Source organism: Salvelinus fontinalis, chromosome 10, assembly GCF_029448725.1.
Source record: "Salvelinus fontinalis isolate EN_2023a chromosome 10, ASM2944872v1, whole genome shotgun sequence".
Lineage (NCBI taxonomy): Eukaryota > Metazoa > Chordata > Actinopteri > Salmoniformes > Salmonidae > Salvelinus > Salvelinus fontinalis.
Window position 1 is genome coordinate 48,121,806 of NC_074674.1, and position 25,078 is coordinate 48,146,883.

Below are 25,078 nucleotides of genomic sequence, written 5' to 3' on the forward strand. Positions count from 1 at the left end.
GCATATTGTACGATCAAGAATTTAGCACGAGGCAGTTTAATTTGGAGACACAAATATGCTAATGCGGAACAGCACCCCCTATAGTTCCAAGAGGTTAATTGCATATAACTGCCTTAATGTTGCAGAACCCAAGGACTCTCAAACCCTAACCATCCAGTTAACATAAACCCTAACCCTAACCATCCATTTAATGTAAACTCTAACCCTAATAATCCATTTAATATAAACTCTAACCCTAACCATCCAGTTAATGGAAACTCTAACCATCCAGTTAATGTAAACTCTAACCATTCAGTTAATGTAAACTCTAACCAACCAGTTAATGTAAACTCTAACCCTAACCATCCAGTTAATGTAAACTCTAACCCTAACCATCCTGTTAATGTAAACTCTAACCATCCTGTTAATGTAAACTCTAACCATCCAGTTAATGTAAACTCTAACCATCCTGTTAATGGAAACTCTAACCATCCAGTTAATGGAAACTCTAACCATCCAGTTAATGGAAACTCTAACCATCCAGTTAATGGAAACTCTAACCATCCTGTTAATGTAAACTCTAACCCTAACCATCCAGTTAATGGAAACTCTAACCATCCAGTTAATGTTAACTCTAACCATTCAGTTAATGTAAACTCTAACCCTAACCATCCTGTTAATGTAAACTCTAACCATCCTGTTAATGTAAACTCTAACCATCCAGTTAATGTAAACTCTAACCATCCAGTTAATGTAAACTCTAACCATCCAGTTAATGTAAACTCTAACCCTAACCATCCAGTTAATGTAAACTCTAACTCTAACCATCCAGTTAATGTAAACTCTAACCATCCAGTAAATGTAAACTCTAACCATCCAGTTACTGTAAACTCTAACCATCCAGTTAATGTAAACTCTAACCATCCGGTTAATGTAAATTCTAACCCTAACCATTCAATTAATGTAAACTCTAACCATCCAGTTAATGTAAACTCTAACCATCCATTAAATGTAAACTCTAACCCTAACCATCCAATTCATGTAAACTCTAACCCTAACCATCCAGTTAATGTAAATTCTAACCCTAACCATTCAATTAATTTAAACCCTAACCATCCAGTTAATGTAAACTCTAACCCTAACCATCCAGTTAATGTAAACTCTAACCATCCAGTTAATGTAAACTCTAACTCTAACCATCCAGTTAATGGAAACTCGAACCATCCAGTAAATGTAAACTCTAACCCTAACCATCCAGGTAATGTAAACTCTAACCATCCAGTTAATGTAAACTCTAACCATCCAGTTAATGTAAACTCTAACCCTAACCATCCAGGTAATGTAAACTCTAACCATCCAGTTAATGTAAACTCTAACCATCCAGTTAATGTAAACTCTAACCATCCAGTTAATGTAAACTCTAACCATCCAGTTAATGTAAACTCTAACCATCCAGTTAATGTAAACTCTAACCATCCAGTTAATGTAAACTCTAACCATCCAGTTAATGTAAACTCTAACTCTAACCATCCAGTTAATGTAAACTCTAACTCTAACCATCCAGTTAATGTAAACTCTAACCCTAACCATCCAGTTAATGTAAACTCTAACTCTAACCATCCAGTTAATGTAAACTCTAACCATCCAGTTAATGTAAACTCTAACCATCCAGTTAATGTAAACTCTAACCCTAACCATCCAGTTAATGTAAACTCTAACTCTAACCATCCAGTTAATGTAAACTCTAACTCTAACCATCCAGTTAATGTAAACTCTAACCATCCAGTAAATGTAAACTCTAACCATCCAGTAAATGTAAACTCTAACCATCCAGTAAATGTAAACTCTAACCATCCAGTTAATGTAAACTCTAACCATCCAGTTAATGTAAACTCTAACCATCCAGTTAATGTAAACTCTAACCATTCAGTTAATGTAAACTCTAACCCTAACCATCCTGTTAATGTAAACTCTAACCATCCAGTTAATGTAAACTCTAACCATCCAGTTAATGTAAACTCTAACTCTAACCATCCTGTTAATGTAAACTCTAACCATCCAGTTAATGTAAACTCTAACTATCCAGTTAATGTAAATTCTAACCATCCTGTTAATGTAAACTCTAACCCTAACCATCCAGTTAATGTAAACTCTAACCATCCAGATAATGTAAACTCTAACCATCCAGTTAATGTAAACTCTAACCATCCAGTTAATGTAAACTCTAACCATCCAGTTAATGTAAATTCTAACCATCCTGTTAATGTAAACTCTAACCCTAACCATCCAGTTAATGTAAACTCTAACCATCCAGATAATGAAAACTCTAATCATCCAGTTAATGTAAACTCTAACCATCCAGTTAATGTAAACTCTAACTCTAACCATCCAGTTAATGTAAACTCTAACCCTAACCATCCAGTTAATGTAAACTCTAACTCTAACCATCCAGTTAATGTAAACTCTAACCATCCAGTTAATGTAAACTCTAACCCTAACCATCCAGTTAATGTAAACTCTAACCATCCAGTTAATGTAAACTCTAACTCTAACCATCCAGTTAATGTAAACTCTAACCATCCAGTTAATGTAAACTCTAACCATCCAGTTAATGTAAACTCTAACCATCCAGTTAATGTAAACTCTAACCATCCAGGTAATGTAAACTCTAACCATCCAGTTAATGTAAACTCTAACTCTAACCATCCAGTTAATGTAAACTCTAACCATCCAGTTAATGTAAACTCTAACCATCCAGTTAATGTAAACTCTAACCATCCAGTTAATGTAAACTCTAACCATCCAGTTAATGTTAACTCTAACCCTAACCATCCAGTTAATGTAAACTCTAACCATCCAGTTAATGTAAACTCTAACCATCCAGTTAATGTAAACTCTAACTCTAACTATCCAGTTAATGTAAACTCTAACTCTAACTATCCAGTTAATGTAAACTCTAACTCTAACCATCCAGTTAATGTAAACTCTAACCATCCAGTTAATGTAAACTCTAACCATCCAGTTAATGTAAACTCTAATCTATCCATCCAGTTAATGTAAACTCTAACCATCCAGTTAATGTAAACTCTAACCATCCAGTTAATGTAAATTTACATTAACTACCATGACCCTAACTACCATGATGACCCTGACCCTAACTACCATGATGACCCTGACCCTAACTACCATGATGACCCTAACTACCATGATGACCCTGACCATAACTACCATGATGACCCTGACCATAACTACCATGATGACCCTGACCCTAACTACCATGATGACCCTGACCCTAACTACCATGATGACCCTGACCATAACTACCATGATGACCCTGACCCTAACTAGCATGATGACCCTGACCCTAACTACCATGATGACCCTAACTACCATGATGACCCTGATCTTAACTAGCATGATGACCCTGACCCTAACTACCATGATGACCCTGACCCTAACTACCATGATGACCCTGACCCTAACTACCATGATGACCCTGACCCTAACTACCATGATGACCCTGACCATAACTACCATGATGACCCTGACCATAACTACCATGATGACCCTGACCATAACTACCATGATGACCCTGACCCTAACTACCATGATGACCCTGACCCTAACTACCATGAGGACCCTGACCCTAACTACCATGATGACCCTAACTACCATGATGACCCTGACCCTAACTACCATGATGACCCTAACTACCATGATGACCCTGACCCTAACTACCATGATGACCCTAACTACCATGATGACCCTGACCCTAACTACCATGATGACCCTAACTACCATGATGACCCTGACCCTAACTACCATGATGACCCTGACCCTAACTACCATGATGACCCCGACCCTAACTACCATGATGACCCCGACCCTAACTACCATGTATAACCTGACCATAACTAGTATGATGACCCTGACCCTAACTAGTACGATGACCCTGACCCTAACTACCATGATGACCCTAACTACCATGATGACCCTGACCCTAACTACCATGATGACCCTGACCCTAACTACCATGATGACCCTGACCCTAACTACCATGATGACCCTGACTAGTATGATGACCCTGACCCTAACTACCATGATGACCCTGACCCTAACTACCATGATGACCCTGACCCTAATTACCATGATGACCCTAACCATAACTACCATGATGACCCTGACCCTAACTACCATGATGACCCTGACCCTAACTACCATGATGACCCTGACCCTAACTACCATGATGACCCTGACCATAACTACCATGATGACCCTGACCCTAACTACCATGATGACCCTGACCCTAACTAACATGATGACCCTAACTACCATGATGACCCTGACCCTAACTACCATGATGACCCTGACCCTAACTACCATGATGACCCTAACCCTAACTACCATGATGACCCTGACCCTAACTACCATGATGACCCTGACCCTAACTACCATGATGACCCTGACCCTAACTACCATGATGACCCTGACCCTAACTACCATGATGACCCTGACCCTAACTAGTATGATGACCCTGACCCTAACTACCATGATGACCCTGACCCTAACTACCATGATGACCCTGACCCTAACTAGTATGATGACCCTGACCCTAACTACCATGATGACCCTGACCCTAACTAGTATGATGACCCTGACCCTAACTACCATGATGACCCTGACCCTAACTAGCATGATGACCCTGACCCTAACTAGCATTATGACCCTGACCCTAACTAGCATGATGACCCTAACTAGTATGATGACCCTAACTACCATGATGACCCTGACCCTAACTACCATGATGACCCTGACCCTAACTACCATGATGACCCTGACCCTAACTACCATGATGACCCTGACCCTAACTACCATGATGACCCTGACCCTAACTACCATGATGACCCTGACCATAACTACCATGATGACCCTGACCCTAACTACCATGATGACCCTGACCCTAACTACCATGATGACCCTGACCCTAACTACCATGATGACCCTGACCCTAACTACCATGATGACCCTAACTACCATGATGACCCTGACCCTAACTACCATGATGACCCTAACCCTAACTACCATGATGACCCTGACCCTAACTACCATGATGACCCTGACCCTAACTAACATGATGACCCTAACCCTAACTACCATGATGACCCTAACCCTAACTACCATGATGACCCTAACCCTAACTACCATGATGACCCTAACCCTAACTAGCATGATGACCCTAACCCTAACTACCATGATGACCCTGACCATAACTACCATGATGACCCTAACCCTAACTACCATGATGACCCTAACCCTAACTACCATGATGACCCTAACCCTAACTACCATGATGACCCTGACCCTAACTACCATGATGACCCTGACCATAACTAACATGATGACCCTAACCCTAACTACCATGATGACCCTAACCCTAACTAGCATGATGACCCTAACCCTAACTACCATGATGACCCTGACCATAACTAACATGCTGACCCTGACCCTAACTACCATGATGACCCTAACCCTAACTAGCATGATGACCCTAACCCTAACTACCATGATGACCCTGACCATAACTAGTATGATGACCCTGACCCTGACCCTAACTACCATGATGACCCTGACTACCATGATGACCCTGACCCTAACTACCATGATGACCCTGACCCTAACTACCATGATGACCCTGACCCTAACTACCATGATGACCCTGACCCTAACTAACATGATGACCCTGACCCTAACTACCATGATGACCCTGACCCCAACTAGCATGATGACCCTGACCCTAACTACCATGATGACCCTGACCCTAACTAGTATGATGACCCTGACCCTAACTACCATGATGACCCTGACCCTAACTACCATGATGACCCTGACCCTAACTACCATGATGACCCTAACCCTAACTAGGATGATGACCCTGACCCTAACTAGTATGATGACCCTGACCCTAACTAGTATGATGACCCTGACCCTAACTACCATGATGACCCTGACCCTAACTAGCATGATGACCCTGACCCTAACTAGCATGATGACCCTGACCCTAACTACCATGATGACCCTGACCCTAACTACCATGATGACCCTGACCCTAACTACCATGATGACCCTAACTACCATGATGACCCTGACCCTAACTACCATGATGACCCTAACTACCATGATGACCCTAACTACCATGATGACCCTGACCCTAACTACCATGATGACCCTGACCCTAACTACCATGATGACCCTGACCCTAACTACCATGATGACTCTGACCCTAACTACCATGATGACCCTGACCCTAACTACCATGATGACCCTGACCCTAACTACCATGATGACCCTGACCCTAACTACCATGATTACCCTGACCCTAACTACCATGATGACCCTGACCCTAACTAGTATGATGACCCTGACCCTAACTACCATGATGACCCTGACCCTAACTACCATGATGACCCTGACCCTAACTAGCATGATGACCCTGACCCTAACTACCATGATGACCCTAACTACCATGATGACCCTGACCCTAACTACCATGATGACCCTGACCCTAACTACCATGATGACCCTGACCCTAACTACCATGATTACCCTGACCCTAACTACCATGATGACCCTGACCCTAACTAGTATGATGACCCTGACCCTAACTACCATGATGACCCTGACCCTAACTACCATGATGACCCTGACCCTAACTACCATGATGACCCTGACCATAACTACCATGATGACCCTGACCCTAACTACCATGATGACCCTGACCCTAACTACCATGATGACCCTGACCCTAACTACCATGATGACCCTGACCATAACTAGCATGTTGACCCTGACCCTAACTACCATGATGACCCTGACCCTAACTAGCATGATGACCCTGACCCTAACTACCATGATGACCCTGACCCTAACTAGCATGATGACCCTGACCCTAACTACCATGATGACCCTGACCCTAACTAGTATGATGACCCTGACCCTAACTACCATGATGACCCTGACCCTAACTAACATGATGACCCTGACCCTAACTACCATGATGACCCTGACTACCATGATGACCCTGACCATAACTACCATGATGACCCTGACCCTAACTACCATGATGACCCTGACTACCATGATGACCCTGACCCTAACTACCATGATGACCCTGACCCTAACTACCATGATGACCCTGACTACCATGATGACCCTGACCCTAACTACCATGATGACCCTGACCCTAACTACCATGATGACCCTGACCCTAACTACCATGATGGCCCTGACCCTAACTAGTATGATGACCCTGACCCTAACTAGCATGATGACCCTGACCCTAACTACCATGATGACCCTGACCCTAACTACCATGATGACCCTGACTACCATGATGACCCTGACCCTAACTAGCATGATGACCCTGACCCTAACTACCATGATGACCCTGACCCTAACTACCATGATGACCCTGACTAACTACCATGATGACCCTGACCCTAACTACCATGATGACCCTGACCATAACTAGTATGATGACCCTGACCCTGACCCTAACTACCATGATGACCCTGACCCTGACTACCATGATGACCCTGACCCTAACTACCATGATGACCCTGACCCTAACTACCATGATGACCCTGACCCTAACTACCATGATGACCCTGACCCTAACTACCATGATGACCCTGACCCTAACTACCATGATGACCCTGACCCTAACTAGTATGATGACCCTGACCCTAACTAGCATGATGACCCTGACCCTAACTACCATGATGACCCTGACCCTAACTACCATGATGACCCTGACCCTAACTACCATGATGACCCTGACCCTAACTACCATGATGACCCTAACTACCATGATGACCCTGACCCTAACTAGCATGATGACCCTGACCCTAACTACCATGATGACCCTGACCCTAACTACCATGATGACCCTAACTACCATGATGACCCTGACCCTAACTACCATGATGACCCTGACCCTGACTAACATGCTGACCCTGACCCTAACTACCATGATGACCCTGACCCTAACTACCATGATGACCCTGACCCTAACTAGCATGTTGACCCTGACCCTAACTACCATGATGACCCTGACCCTAACTACCATGATGACCCTGACCCTAACTACCATGATGACCCTGACCCTAACTACCATGATGACCCTGACCCTAACTACCATGATGACCCTGACCCTAACTACCATGATGACCCTAACTACCATGATGACCCTGACCCTAACTACCATGATGACCCTGACCATAACTAGCATGTTGACCCTGACCCTAACTACCATGATGACCCTGACCCTAACTAGCATGATGACCCTGACCCTAACTACCATGATGACCCTGACCCTAACTAGCATGATGACCCTGACCCTAACTAGTATGATGACCCTGACCCTGACCCTAACTACCATGATGACCCTGACCCTAACTACCATGATGACCCTGACCCTAACTACCATGATGACCCTGACCCTAACTACCATGATGACCCTGACCCTAACTACCATGATGACCCTGACCCTAACTACCATGATGACCCTGACTACCATGATGACCCTGACCCTAACTACCATGATGACCCTGACCCTGACTACCATGATGACCCTGACCCTAACTACCATGATGACCCTGACCCTAACTACCATGATGACCCTGACCCTAACTACCATGATGACCCTGACCCTAACTACCATGATGACCCTGACCATAACTACCATGATGACCCTGACCCTTACTAGCATGATGACCCTGACCCTAACTACCATGATGACCCTGACCCTAACTACCATGATGACCCTGACCATAACTACCATGATGACCCTGACCCTAACTAACATGATGACCCTGACCATAACTACCATGATGACCCTGACCCTAACTACCATGATGACCCTGACCCTAACTACCATGATGACCCTGACCCTAACTACCATGATGACCCTGACCATAACTACCATGATGACCCTGACCCTAACTACCATGATGACCCTGACCCTAACTACCATGATGACCCTGACCCTAACTACCATGATGACCCTGACCCTAACTACCATGATGACCCTGACCCTAACTACCATGATGACCCTGACCCTAACTACCATGATGACCCTGACTACCATGATGACCCTGACCCTAACTACCATGATGACCCTGACTACCATGATGACCCTGACCATAACTACCATGATGACCCTGACCCTAACTACCATGATGACCCTGACTACCATGATGACCCTGACCCTAACTACCATGATGACCCTGACCCTAACTACCATGATGACCCTGACCCTAACTACCATGATGACCCTGACTACCATGATGACCCTGACCCTCACTACCATGATGACCCTGACCCTAACTACCATGATGACCCTGACCCTAACTAGCATGATGACCCTGACCCTAACTAACATGATGACCCTGACCCTAACTACCATGATGACCCTGACCCTAACTAACATGATGACCCTGACCCTAACTACCATGATGACCCTGACCCTAACTACCATGATGACCCTGACCCTAACTACCATGATGACCCTGACCCTAACTAGTATGATGACCCTGACCCTAACTACCATGATGACCCTGACCCTAACTACCATGATGACCCTGACCCTAACTAGCATGATGACCCTGACCCTAACTAGCATGATGACCCTGACCCTAACTAGTATGATGACCCTGACCCTAACTAGTATGATGACCCTGACCCTAACTACCATGATGACCCTGACCCTAACTACCATGATGACCCTGACCCTAACTAGCATGATGAACCTGACCCTAACTACCATAATGACCCTGACCCTAACTACCATGATGACCCTGACCCTAACTACCATGATGACCCTAACTACCATGATGACCCTGACCCTAACTACCATGATGACCCTAACTACCATGATGACCCTAACTACCATGATGACCCTAACTACCATGATGACCCTGACCCTAACTAGCATGATGACCCTGACCCTAACTACCACGATGACCCTGACCCTAACTACCATGATGACCCTGACCCTAACTAGTATGATCACCCTGACCCTAACTACCATGATGACCCTGACCCTAACTACCATGATGACCCTGACCCTAACTACCATGATGACCCTGACCCTAACTACCATGATGACCCTGACCCTAACTACCATGATGACCCTAACTACCATGATGACCCTAACTACCATGATGACCCTGACCCTAACTACCATGATGACCCTAACTACCATGATGACCCTAACTACCATGATGACCCTGACCATAACTACCATGATGACCCTAACTACCATGATGACCCTAACTACCATGATGACCCTGACCCTAACTACCATGATGACCCTAACTACCATGATGACCCTGACCCTAACTACCATGATGACCCTGACTACCATGATGACCCTAACTACCATGATGACCCTGACCCTAACTAGCATGATGACCCTGACCCTAACTACCACGATGACCCTGACCCTAACTACCATGATGACCCTGACCCTAACTAGCATGATGACCCTAACTACCATGATGACCCTGACCCTAACTACCATGATGACCCTAACTACCATGATGACTCTGACCCTAACTACCATGATGACCCTGACTACCATGATGACCCTGACTACCATGATGACCCTGACCCTAACTACCATGATGACCCTGACTACCATGATGACCCTGACCATAACTACCATGATGACCCTGACCCTAACTACCATGATGACCCTGACTACCATGATGACCCTGACCCTAACTACCATGATGACCCTGACCTTAACTACCATGATGACCCTGACCCTAACTACCATGATGACCCTGACCCTAACTACCATGATGACCCTGACTACCATGATGACCCTGACCCTAACTAGTATGATGACCCTGACCCTAACTACCATGATGACCCTGACCCTAACTACCATGATGACCCTGACCCTAACTAACATGATGACCCTGACCCTAACTACCATGATGACCCTGACCCTAACTAACATGATGACCCTGACCCTAACTACCATGATGACCCTGACCCTAACTACCATGATGACCCTGACCCTAACTACCATGATGACCCTGACCCTAACTAGTATGATGACCCTGACCATAACTACCATGATGACCCTGACCCTAACTACCATGATGACCCTGACCCTAACTAGCATGATGACCCTGACCCTAACTAGTATGATGACCCTGACCCTAACTAGTATGATGACCCTGACCCTAACTACCATGATGACCCTGACCCTAACTAGCATGATGACCCTGACCCTAACTACCACGATGACCCTGACCCTAACTACCATAATGACCCTGACCCTAACTACCATGATGACCCTGACCCTAACTACCATGATGACCCTAACTACCATGATGACCCTGACCCTAACTACCATGATGACCCTAACTACCATGATGACCCTAACTACCATGATGACCCTGACCCTAACTACCATGATGACCCTGACCCTAACTAGCATGATGACCCTGACCCTAACTACCATGATGACCCTGACCCTAACTAGTATGATCACCCTGACCCTAACTACCATGATGACCCTGACCTTAACTACCATGATGACCCTGACCCTAACTACCATGATGACCCTGACCCTAACTACCATGATGACCCTGACCCTAACTACCATGATGACCCTAACTACCATGATGACACTAACTACCATGATGACCCTGACCCTAACAACCATGATGACCCTAACTACCATGATGACCCTAACTACCATGATGACCCTGACCCTAACTACCATGATGACCCTAACTACCATGATGACCCTAACTACCATGATGACCCTGACCCTAACTACCATGATGACCCTAACTACCATGATGACCCTGACCCTAACTACCATGATGACCCTAACTACCATGATGACCCTAACTACCATGATGACCCTGACCCTAACTAGCATGATGACCCTGACCCTAACTACCACGATGACCCTGACCCTAACTACCATGATGACCCTGACCCTAACTAGTATGATGACCCTAGCTACCATGATGACCCTGACCCTAACTAGCATGATGACCCTAACTAGTATGATGACCCTGACCATAACTACCATGATGACCTTGACCCTAACTACCATGATGACCCTGACCCTAACTACCATGATGACCCTGACCCTAACTACCATGATGACCCTGACCCTAACTACCATGATGACCCTGACCCTAACTACCATGATGACCCTGACCCTAACTACCATGATGACCCTGACCCTAACTACCATGATGACCCTGACCCTAACTACCATGATGACCCTGACCCTAACTACCATGATGACCCTAACTACCATGATGACCCTAACTACCATGATGACCCTGACCCTAACTACCATGATGACCCTAACTACCATGATGACCCTAACTACCATGATGACCCTAACTACCATGATGACCCTGACCCTAACTACCATGATGACCCTAACTACCATGATGACCCTGACCCTAACTACCATGATGACCCTAACTACCATGATGACCCTGACCCTAACTACCATGATGACCCTAACTACCATGATGACCCTAACTACCATGATGACCCTAACTACCATGATGACCCTGACCCTAACTAGCATGATGACCCTGACCCTAACTACCACGATGACCCTGACCCTAACTACCATGATGACCCTGACCCTAACTAGTATGATGACCCTAACTACCATGATGACCCTGACCCTAACTAGCATGATGACCCTAACTAGTATGATGACCCTGACCATAACTACCATGATGACCTTGACCCTAACTACCATGATGACCCTGACCCTAACTACCATGATGACCCTGACCCTAACTACCATGATGACCCTGACCCTAACTACCATGATGACCCTGACCCTAACTACCATGATGACCCTGACCCTAACTACCATGATGACCCTGACCCTAACTACCATGATGACCCTGACCCTAACTAGCATGATGACCCTGACCCTAACTACCATGATGACCCTGACCCTAACTACCATGATGACCCTGACCCTAACTACCATGATGACCCTGACCCTAACTACCATGATGACCCTGACCCTAACTACCATGATGACCCTGACCCTAACTACCATGTTGACCCTGACCCTAACTAGTATGATGACCCTGACTAACATGTTGACCCTGACCCTAACTAGTATGATGACCCTGACCATAACTACCATGATGACCCTGACCCTAACTAGTATGATGACCCTGACCCCAGGGGCACAGGGGCATATTGTAATGTTTTGCTGGATCCCAGGAAGAGTAGCTGCTGCCTTGCCAGCAGCTAATGGGGATCCATAATAAATACAAATACATTATGACCCTGACTAGCAAGCTGACACAGTTCAGGAGTTTCCATGATTGAGTCTTTGAATGAAGAGATTTAGATAAAACTGTCCAGTTTGACCCTGACCAGGAGTTATCAGAATACAACAACAGTTTAATCTGACCCTGACCAGGAGTTATCAGAATACAACAACAGTTTAATCTGACCCTGACCAGGAGTTATCAGGAAACAACAGTTTAATCTGACCCTGACCAGGAGTTATCAGAATACAACAAAAGTTTAATCTGACCCTGACCAGGAGTTATCAGAATAAAACAACAGTTTAATCTGACCCTGACCAGAAGTTATCAGGAAACAACAGTTTAATCTGACCCTGACCAGGAGTTATCAGGAAACAACAGTTTTAATATCTGACCTTAACTCTCCTGTCTCTAAACAGGACTCCATGACATGCTGTTTGGAATGTGAGTATGGAGTCCTACAGGCCATGTGTAAAACATGTGTATGTAGAATGTGTGTATAATGTGTATATAATATGTGTGTGTATTTATATAAAATGTGTATATTGTATGTTTATGTAGTATGTGTGTATATACAGTTGAAGTCGGAAGTTTACATACACTTAGGTTGGAGTCATTAAAACTCGTTTTTCAACCACTGCACAAATGTCTTGTTAACAAACTATAGTTTTGGCAGGTCGGTTAGGACATCGACTTTGTGCATGACACAAGTTATTTTTTCCAACAATTGTTTACAGACAGATTATTTCACTTATAATTCACTGTATCACAATTCCGGTGGGTCAGAAGTTTACATACACTAAATTGACCGTGCCTTTAAACAGCTTGGAAAATTACAGAAAATAATGTCATGGCTTTTAAGCTTCTGATTGACTCAAATTATGTCAATTGGCCTATTGGAGGTGTACCTGTGGATGTATTTCAAGGCCTACCTTCAAACTCAGTGCCTCTTTGCTTGACGTCATGGGAAAATCAAAAGAAATCAGCCAAGACCTCAGAAAAAAAGTAGACTTCCACAAGTTTGGTTCATCCTTGGGAGCAATTTCCAAACGCCTGAAGGTACCACGTTCATCTGTCCAAACAATAGTACGCAAGTATAAACACCATGGGACCACGCAGCCGTCATACCGCTCAGGAAGGAGACGCGTTCTGTCTCCTAGAGATGACAAACTTTGGTGCGAAAAGTGCAAATCAATACCAGAATAACAGCAAAGGACCTTGTGAAGATGCTGGAGGAAACAGAAGTATAGAAAAGTATCTATATCCACAGTAAAACGAGTCCTATGTCGACATAACCTGAAAGACCGCTCAGCACGGAAGAAGCCACTGCTCCAAAACCGCTGCTCCAAAACCGCCATAATAAAGCCAGACTACGGTTTGCAACTGCACATGGGGACAAAGATTGTACTTTGTGGAGAAATGTCCTCTGGTCTGATGAAACAAAAATAGAACTGTTTGGCCAAAATGACCATTGTTATGTTTGGAGGAAAAAGGGGGAGGCTTGCAAACCGAAGAACACCATCCCAACCATGAAGCACGGGGGTGGCAGCATCATGTTGTGGGGGTGCTTTGCTACAGGAAGGACTGGTGCACATCACAAAATAGATGGTGACATGAGAAAGGCTTAAATGTAAATGTAAATGTAAAGGAAAATTATGTGGATATATTGAAGCAACATCTCAAGACATCAGTCAGGAAGTTAAAGCTTAGTCGCAAATGGTTCTTCCAAATGGACAATGACCCCAAGCATACTTCCAAAGTTGTAACAAAATGGCTTAAGGACAATAAAGTCAAGGTATTGGAGTGGCCATCACAAAGCCCTGACCTCAATCCCATAGAAAATGTGTGGGCAGAACTGAAAAAGTGTGTGCGATATATATATAAATATATATATAAAATGTGTATATAATATGTGTGTGTGTATAAGAAGAAGAAGTTTGGAACCACCAACGCTCTTCTTTGAGCTGGCCGCCCGGCCAAACTGAGCAATTTGGAGAGAAGGGCCTTGGTCAGGGAGGTGACCAAGAACCCGATGGTCACTCTGACAGAGCTCCAGAGTTCCTCTGTGGAGATGGGAGAACCTTCCAGAAGGACAACCATCTCTGCAGCACTCCACCAATCAGGCCTTTATGGTAGAGTGGCCAGACGGAAGCCACTCCTCAGTAAAAAGCACCTGACAGCCCGTTTGCCAAAAGGCACCTAAAGGACTCTCAGACCATGAGAAACATGTGGTCTGATGAAACCAATAATGAGCTCTTTGGCCTGAATGCCAAGCGTCTCGTCTGGAGAAAACCTGGCACCATCCCTACTGTGAAGCACGGTGGTGGCAGCATCATGCTATGGGGATGTTTTTCAGCAGCAGGGACTAGGAGACTAGTCAGGATCGAGGGAAAAATGAACGGAGCAAAGTACAGAGATCCTTGATGAAAACCTGCTCCAGAGCGGAGTGAAGGTTTTCCTTCCAACAGGATAAAGACCCTAAGCACACAGACAAGACAACGCAGGAGTGGCTTCGGGACAAGTCTCTGAATGTCCTTGAGTGGCCCAACCAGAGCCCGGACTTGAACCCAACATCTTGAGAGACCTGAAAATAGGTATGCATCAACGCTCCCCATTCAACCTGACTGAGCTTGAGTGACAGAGCCCGGACTTGAACCCAAACGAACATCTCTGAGGAGACCTGAGAATAGCTGTGCAACGACACTCCCCATCCATCCTGACAGATCTTGAGAGGATCTGCAGAGAAGAATGGGAGAAACTCCCCAAACTCAGGTGTGCCAGGCTTGTAGCTTCATACACAAGAAGACTAGACGCCGTAATCGCTGACAAAGGTGCTTCAACAAAGTACTGAGAAAAGGATCTGAATACTAAATGTGATATCAGTTTCTTATTTTTAGTACATTTGCAAAAATGTCTAAAAATCTGTTTTTGTTTTGTCATTGTAGGATATTGTGTGTAGATTGATGAGGAAAAACATTTAATACATTTTAGAATACGGCTGTAACGTAACAGAATGTGGGAATAGTCAAGAGCTCTGAATACAGTACTTTCCAAATGCACTGTGTGTGTGTATATATATATATATATATATATATATATATATATATATATATAATTTGTGTATGTGTATATAATATGTGTGTGTATATAAACTCAGCAAAAAAAGAAACGTTCTCTCACTGTCAACTGCGTTTATTTTCAGCAAACTTAACATGTGTAAATATTTGTATGAACATAACAAGATTCAACAACTGAGACATAAACTGAACAAGTTCCACAGACATGTGACTAACAAAAATGGAAAAATGTGTCCCTGAACAAAGGGGAGGGGGGGGGGGGGTCACAATCAAAAGTAACAGTCAGTATCTGGTGTGGCCACCAGCTGCATTAAGTACTGCAGTGCATCTCCTCCTCATGGACTGCACCAGATCTGCCAGTTCTTGCTGTGAGATGTTACCCCACTCTTCCACCAAGGCATCTGCAAGTTCCCGGACATTTCTGGGGGGGAATGGCCCTAGACCTCACCCTCTGATCCAACAGGTCCCAGACGTGCTCAATGGGATTGAGATCCGGGCTCTTCGCTGGCCATAGCAGAACACTGACATTCCTGTCTTGCAGGAAATCACGCACAGAACGAGCAGTACGGCTGGTGGCATTGCCACGCTGGAGGGTCATGTCAGGATCAGCCTGCAGGAAGGGTACCACATGAGGGAGGAGGATGTCTTCCATCTAACGCACAGCGTTGAGATGGTCTGCAATGACAACAAGCTCAGTGCGATGATGCTGTGACACACCGCCCCAGACCATGACGGACACTCCATCCCCAAATCGATCCCGCTCCAGAGTACAGGCCTCGGTGTAACGCTCATTCCTTCGACGATAAACACGAATCCGACCATCACCCCTGGTGAGACAAAACCGCGACTTGTCAGTGTGGAGCACTTTTTGCCAGTCCTGTCTGGTCCAACGACGGTGGGTTTGTGCCCATTGGGGACGTTGTTGCCGGTGATGTCTGGTGAGGACCTGCCTCACAACAGGCCTACAAGCCCTCAGTCCAGCCTCTCTCAGCCTATTGTGGACAGTCTGAGCACTGATGGAGGGATTGTGCGTTCCTGGTGTAACTCAGGCAGTTGTTGTTGCCATCCTGTACCTGTCCCACAGGTGTGATGTTCGGATGTACCGATCCTGTGCAGGTGTTGTTACACGTGGTCTGCCACTGCGAGGACGATCAGCTGTCCGTCCTGTCTCCCTGTAGCGCTGTCTTAGGCGTCTCACAGTACAGAAGTTGCAATTTATTGCCCTGGCCACATCTGCAGTCCTCATGCCTCCTTGCAGCATTCCTAAGGCACATTCATGCAGATGAGCAGGGACCCTGGGCATCTTTCTTCTGGTGTTTTTCAGAGTCAGTAGAAAGGCCTCTTCAGTGTCCTAAGTTTTCATAACTGTGACCTTAATTGCCTACCGTCTGTAAGCTGTTAGTGTCTTAACGACCGTTCCACAGGTGCATGTTCATTAATTGTTTATGGTTCATTGAACAAGCATGGGAAACAGTGTTTAAACCCTTTACAATGAAGATCTGTGAAGATATTTGGATTTTTACAAATGATCTTTGACAGACAGGGTCGTTTATTTTTTTGCTGAGTTTATAAATATATATGTGTATATAATACGTGTGTATATATATATATATATAATGTAGGTATCATGTGTATATAGTATGTGTTTGTGTATATATATATATATATACATAATGTGTGTATAATGTGTATGTAATATGTGTATGTGTGTGTTTGTAAATATATATATATATATAATGTGGGTATCATTTGTATATAGTATGTGTATATATATACATAATGTGTGCATAATGTGTGTGTGTATATATATATATATAATCTGTGTATAATGTGTGTGTGTGTGTGTGTAGGCAGCACAGCCGGTCCAGGGAGAACATCAACCTCCCTGATGATGAGGTGATGGGAGGAGTTGACGGAGAGGGAGGAGCTACAGAACATTGCCCCTCCCCTATCCCAGGTACCCTAATGTCTCATTAACATAATGAGATGTAATCTCCCACCAGGCCCATGTCATTAAAGTAGTAATCGTTCCGTGATTGGTTGCCACAATTCTATAATGTGTGTCTAATTTCAGTTTGAGACAAAACAAGTGTAAATATTTACATTGTAGTCATTTAGCAGATGCTCTAATCCAGAGCATATAATTTTATACCCAAACCGCTGTGAAATATCTTTTCAATAACCTAAAATATTGTTTGAAGCTGGTGTACAAAACACAAACTAAGACAAAATACAAATTTAAGAAAAAGATATAGAGCACATAGAACATATGTACCTCTTCTTAGACTTGCTTACAATGAGAATGACAGATCTATAACTCACATTTCTATGTGAATTTTGGTCACGTCACCCCAAAAAGTTATATACTGGATATTTAACATGTTGATAAATCCAATCAGTTCTATGATAAATGAATCATCTCTTGTCTAGGTCCATCCATGTCCTCTCCTAGGGCAGCCTCCCCCGTCTCACCTCCTCTACCCGCTGAGGACAACGAACCTGTCAACGTCACCATCACAGTCATGGCAACGGGCTGAAGATCACACACATCCATACATTCTGGATAAAGCTGCGTTCATAACAAGTGGGAAACTCGGCAAATACAATTTGTATTAATAGTACAGCTTTCATGCTCAAAAACATTATATAGTGTTCAAATACCAGACTAATAGATCGTTTTTCATAAATAATGTTTTGCTATTGCATTTAACTTCCAAAAATGCTGTTATCAAGGTAATTTCCTTAGTATGTGACGTCAGAGTTCAGCATGTGGGAGAAGTTGAAGCTCAGAGATGATAGACGAGTTTCCCACTAGTAATTACCAGTTGGAAGGGCGTGCAAGTATATTTTTCCAAGTCATATGCTGGTATTTAGGAATATAGGAGATGGTGTGAATGCAGCCTAAGCACCTGTCTGTTCTGCCTTCCAGGTTGAAATAAAGTACAGTTCTTATCACAACTTATTTTATTTGATACACAATAAGGGTTATACACCAACACGAGACAGACAGAGACCTATACCGAGAGAGATTTCCTGAATTGATGTGATAATAATAGAGTAGATACGTTTATAAAATTGTGCTCCACCATTTGTTGTAGATTCTCCTTTAAACTACGACTAGTTTGATGGTTATAGTTATCAATTGTCCCATTGACTATTAGCACACCTCTTTCATTTCAAAATGGACATTTCTCTGGTAAAGGCTACTGATCATAATGAATCATTTCAGCTGAGTGCCTGTGTGATTAGTATGGTCGGTGAGGATCATTTTCTGTTTATGGTCCCAGCTGTAGCAGCTACTGCAACTACACACACCATATGTTACTATCCTTGTGGGGACCTGAAATCTATTTAATTCAAAATCATTTTACCTTAGCTTAAAATGGTCTATCCTCATGGGGACCTGGGAAAGGAGAATTTCCCTTGTTTTACTCTCCTGGTGGGGATTTGCGGTCCGCATGAGGATAGTAAAACACCGCCTGATATCTTCTGGTGTGTGTTCCATGACGTAGATGGCATCTGATCATGTGACGGGAAGTGGTATCCTCTGGGTGCTGATGATGTCACTTAGCTTCTGTTTGATCTTCAGGAAGAGACGCTTAAACTCCAGACCATCGCCCTGTAACACACACACACCATCAATATCCATGAAGTGATGCAGGATACTGCAAAGATGGGCAGATATAGTCAACTGAGTACATTCACAGTTGTAATACACACGTCCGTATCCCCTACCTTGGAGAGTCTGAAGTCCAGTAAAACTCTCTCGTCCAGTTCCATCAGATGAACCTTAAATATCAACTTATGGTTCCGTCTATCCAGAGTACTGACCGTTACCTGGGAAACACACACACACGCAGTAGGGGTTAAAGGGGTGAGCACCTGGTTAGATAAGATGTGTAACTGGTGGGATATGAACTAGGGCGGGGCCACATGGTCGACATGTCATATAACTGGTGGGATATGAACTAGGGCGGGGCCACATGGACGACATGTCATATAACTGGTGGGATATGAACTAGGGCGGGGCCACATGGACGACCTGTCATATAACTGGTGGGATATGAACTAGGGCGGGGCCACATGGACGACCTGTCATATAACTGGTGGGATATGAACTAGGGCGGGGCCACATGGACGACATGTCATATAACTGGTGGGATATGAACTAGGGCGGGGCCACATGGACGACATGGCATATAACTGGTGGGATATGAACTAGGGCGGGGCCACATGGACGACATGGCATATAACTGGTGGGATATGAACTAGGGCGGGGCCACATGGACGCCATGTCATATAACTGGTGGGATATGAACTAGGGCGGGGCCACATGGACGACATGTCATATAACTGGTGGGATATGAACTAGGGCGGGGCCACATGGTCGACATGTCATATAACTGGTGGGATATGAACTAGGGCGGGGCCACATGGACGCCATGTCATATAACTGGTGGGATATGAACTAGGGCGGGGCCACATGTCCGACATGGTATATAACTGGTGGGATATGAACTAGGGCGGGGCCACATGGACGACATGTCATATAACTGGTGGGATATGAACTAGGGCGGGGCCACATGGACGACATGTCATATAACTGGTGGGATATGAACTAGGGCGGGGCCACATGGACGACATGGTATATAACTGTTGGGATATGAACTAGGGCGGGGCCAGATGGACGACATGTCATATAACTGGTGGGATATGAACTAGGGCGGGGCCACATGGACGACATGTCATATAACTGGTGGGATATGAACTAGGGCGGGGCCACATGGTCGACATGTCATATAACTGGTGGGATATGAACTAGGGCGGGGCCACATGGACGACATGTCATATAACTGGTGGGATATGAACTAGGGCGGGGCCACATGGACGCCATGTCATATAACTGGTGGGATATGAACTAGGGCGGGGCCACATGGACGACATGTCATATAACTGGTGGGATATGAACTAGGGCGGGGCCACATGGACGACATGTCATATAACTGGTGGGATATGAACTAGGGCGGGGCCACATGGACGACATGTCATATAACTGGTGGGATATGAACTAGGGCGGGGCCACATGGACGACATGTCATATAACTGGTGGGATATGAACTAGGGCGGGGCCACATGGTCGACATGTCATATAACTGGTGGGATATGAACTAGGGCGGGGCCACATGGACGACATGGCATATAACTGGTGGGATATGAACTAGGGCGGGGCCACATGGACGACATGTCATATAACTGGTGGGATATGAACTAGGGCGGGGCCACATGGACGACATGTCATATAACTGGTGGGATATGAACTAGGGCGGGGCCACATGGACGACATGTCATATAACTGGTGGGATATGAACTAGGGCGGGGCCACATGGACGACATGTCATATAACTGGTGGGATATGAACTAGGGCGGGGCCACATGGACGACATGTCATATAACTGGTGGGATATGAACTAGGGCGGGGCCACATGGTCGACATGTCATATAACTGGTGGGATATGAACTAGGGCGGGGCCACATGGACGCCATGTCATATAACTGGTGGGATATGAACTAGGGCGGGGCCACATGGACGACATGTCATATAATTGGTGGGATATGAACTAGGGCGGGGCCAGATGGTCGACATGGCATATAACTGGTGGGATATGAACTAGGGCGGGGCCACATGGACGACATGGCATATAAATGGTGGGATATGAACTAGGGCGGGGCCACATGGCCGACATGTCATATAACTGGTGGGATATGAACTAGGGCGGGGCCACATGGCCGACATGGTATATAACTGGTGGGATATGAACTAGGGCGGGGCCACATGGACGACATGGTATATAACTGGTGGGATATGAACTAGGGCGGGGCCACATGGACGACATGTCATATAATTGGTGGGATATGAACTAGGGCGGGGCCAGATGGTCGACATGGCATATAACTGGTGGGATATGAACTAGGGCGGGGCCAGATGGTCGACATGGCATATAACTGGTGGGATATGAACTAGGGCGGGGCCAGATGGTCGACATGGCATATAATTGGTGGGATATGAACTAGGGCGGGGCCACATGGCCGACATGGTATATAACTGTTGGGATATGAACTAGGGCGGGGCCAGATGGTCGACATGTCATATAACTGGTGGGATATGAACTAGGGCGGGGCCACATGGACGACATGTCATATAACTGGTGGGATATGAACTAGGGCGGGGCCACATGGACGCCATGTCATATAACTGGTGGGATATGAACTAGGGCGGGGCCAGATGGACGACATGTCATATAACTGGTGGGATATGAACTAGGGCGGGGCCACATGGACGACATGTCATATAACTGGTGGGATATGAACTAGGGCGGGGCCACATGGACGACCTGTCATATAATTGGTGGGATATGAACTAGGGCGGGGCCACATGGACGCCATGTCATATAACTGGTGGGATATGAACTAGGGCGGGGCCACATGGACGCCATGTCATATAACTGGTGGGATATGAACTAGGGCGGGGCCACATGGACGCCATGTCATATAACTGGTGGGATATGAACTAGGGCGGGGCCACATGGACGCCATGTCATATAACTGGTGGGATATGAACTAGGGCGGGGCCACATGGACGACATGTCATATAACTGGTGGGATATGAACTAGGGCGGGGCCACATGGACGACCTGTCATATAACTGGTGGGATATGAACTAGGGCGGGGCCAGATGGTCGACATGGCATATAACTGGTGGGATATGAACTAGGGCGGGGCCAGATGGTCGACATGTCATATAACTGGTGGGATATGAACTAGGGCGGGGCCAGATGGTCGACATGTCATATAACTGGTGGGATATGAACTAGGGCGGGGCCACATGGACGACATGTCATATAACTGGTGGGATATGAACTAGGGCGGGGCAACATGGACGACATGTCATATAACTGGTGGGATATGAACTAGGGCGGGGCCACATGGACGACATGGTATATAACTGGTGGGATATGAACTAGGGCGGGGCAACATGGACGACATGTCATATAACTGGTGGGATATGAACTAGGGCGGGGCCAGATGGACGACATGGCATATAACTGGTGGGATATGAACTAGGGCGGGGCCACATGGACGACATGTCATATAACTGGTGGGATATGAACTAGGGCGGGGCCACATGGACGACCTGTCATAATTGGTGGGATATGAACTAGGGCGGGGCCACATGGACGCCATGTCATATAACTGGTGGGATATGAACTAGGGCGGGGCCACATGGACGCCATGTCATATAACTGGTGGGATATGAACTAGGGCGGGGCCACATGGACGCCATGTCATATAACTGGTGGGATATGAACTAGGGCGGGGCCAGATGGTCGACATGTCATAACTGGTGGGATATGAACTAGGGCGGGGCCACATGGACGACCTGTCATATAATTGGTGGGATATGAACTAGGGCGGGGCCACATGGACGACATGTCATATAACTGGTGGGATATGAACTAGGGCGGGGCCACATGGAAGACATGTCATATAACTGGTGGGATATGAACTAGGGCGGGGCCACATGGACGCCATGTCATATAACTGGTGGGATATGAACTAGGGCGGGGCCACATGGACGACATGGCATATAACTGGTGGGATATGAACTAGGGCGGGGCCACATGGACGACATGTCATATAACTGGTGGGATATGAACGAGGGCGGGGCCACATGGACGACATGTCATATAACTGGTGGGATATGAACTAGGGCGGGGCCACATGGACGACATGGCATATAACTGGTGGGATATGAACTTGCAACCAGAAAATGGTGAAGTGATTTCTGCATAATTCATCTTTAAATCAATGTCACAACATTTGGAATAATTTAGCTAGTTATTCTGCCTGTTTAATGGAGTCATGCGAGAGCGGGGGGATATCAAACATTAGGAATGATGTTAATTTTTTTTTTTATAGTAGACGCTTAGGGAAACTAAAAGTCAGGTCAGTTAAGCGACAAGCTTTTATCTCCATCTCTTCATTCAAAGACACTCTTACTGACGGTTGTGGCTGTTTCGTGTGATGTATTGTTGTCTCTACCTTCTTGCCCTTTGTGCTGTTGTCTGTGCCCAATAATGTTTGTACCATGTTTTGTGTTGTTACAATGTTGTGCTGCTGCCATGTTGCTACCATGTTGTTGTCATGTGTTGCTGCCTTGCTATGGTGTTGTCTTTAGGTCTCTCTTTATGTAGTGTTGTGGTGTCTCTCTTGTCGTGATGTGTTTTGTCCTATATTTTTAATCCCAGCCCCAGCAAGAATCCTTTTGGTAGGCCGTCATTGTAAATAAGAATTTGTTCTTAACTGACTTGCCTAGTTAAAGATTAAATCAAATTTAAAAACAAGCTTTGCGTTCAATGTTGAATTGCCCTCACTGCTGCTCGATCAGCCTTCAGACATATATAACATATATATATATTTTTAATGTATTTTTGACAGTCTCAAAGCTAACTAAAAAGCAGCATTTCCCAAGTGAGGATGGCTTTCACTTCAGCAGTGATGAATTCATGAACTTCTTCGACAAAAAGATCATGATCATTAGAAAGCAAATTACGGACTCCTCTTTGAATCTGCGTATTTCTCCAAAACTCAGTTGTCCTGATTCTGCACAAAACTGCCAGA

General features: G+C 45.3%; 2 protein-coding genes across 4 annotated transcripts in view; one reads left to right on the forward strand and one right to left on the reverse strand.

Annotated features, from left to right (window-relative positions):
- LOC129863320 (V-set and immunoglobulin domain-containing protein 10-like 2) overlaps positions 1-19,295 on the forward strand; it is a 143,720-nt gene extending 124,425 nt beyond the window's left edge. The window contains exons 15-17 of the mRNA XM_055935210.1: positions 13,742-13,766; positions 18,250-18,356; positions 18,830-19,295. Of these exons, the coding sequence (XP_055791185.1) occupies positions 13,742-13,766; positions 18,250-18,356; positions 18,830-18,936 (239 nt within the window). The 3' untranslated portion in view covers positions 18,937-19,295. The remainder of the gene's footprint in view (positions 1-13,741; positions 13,767-18,249; positions 18,357-18,829) is intronic.
- A 51-nt stretch (positions 19,296-19,346) lies between these two features.
- The window catches only part of chek1 (checkpoint kinase 1), a 32,836-nt gene continuing 27,104 nt past the window's right edge, over positions 19,347-25,078 (reverse strand). For all 3 annotated transcript variants that reach the window (XM_055936932.1, XM_055936933.1, XM_055936931.1), the window contains 2 exons: positions 20,135-20,236; positions 19,347-20,018 (listed from right to left, as the gene is read on the reverse strand). In XM_055936932.1, coding sequence (XP_055792907.1) covers positions 19,923-20,018; positions 20,135-20,236 — 198 coding nt within the window. In that variant the 3' untranslated portion in view covers positions 19,347-19,922. The remainder of the gene's footprint in view (positions 20,019-20,134; positions 20,237-25,078) is intronic.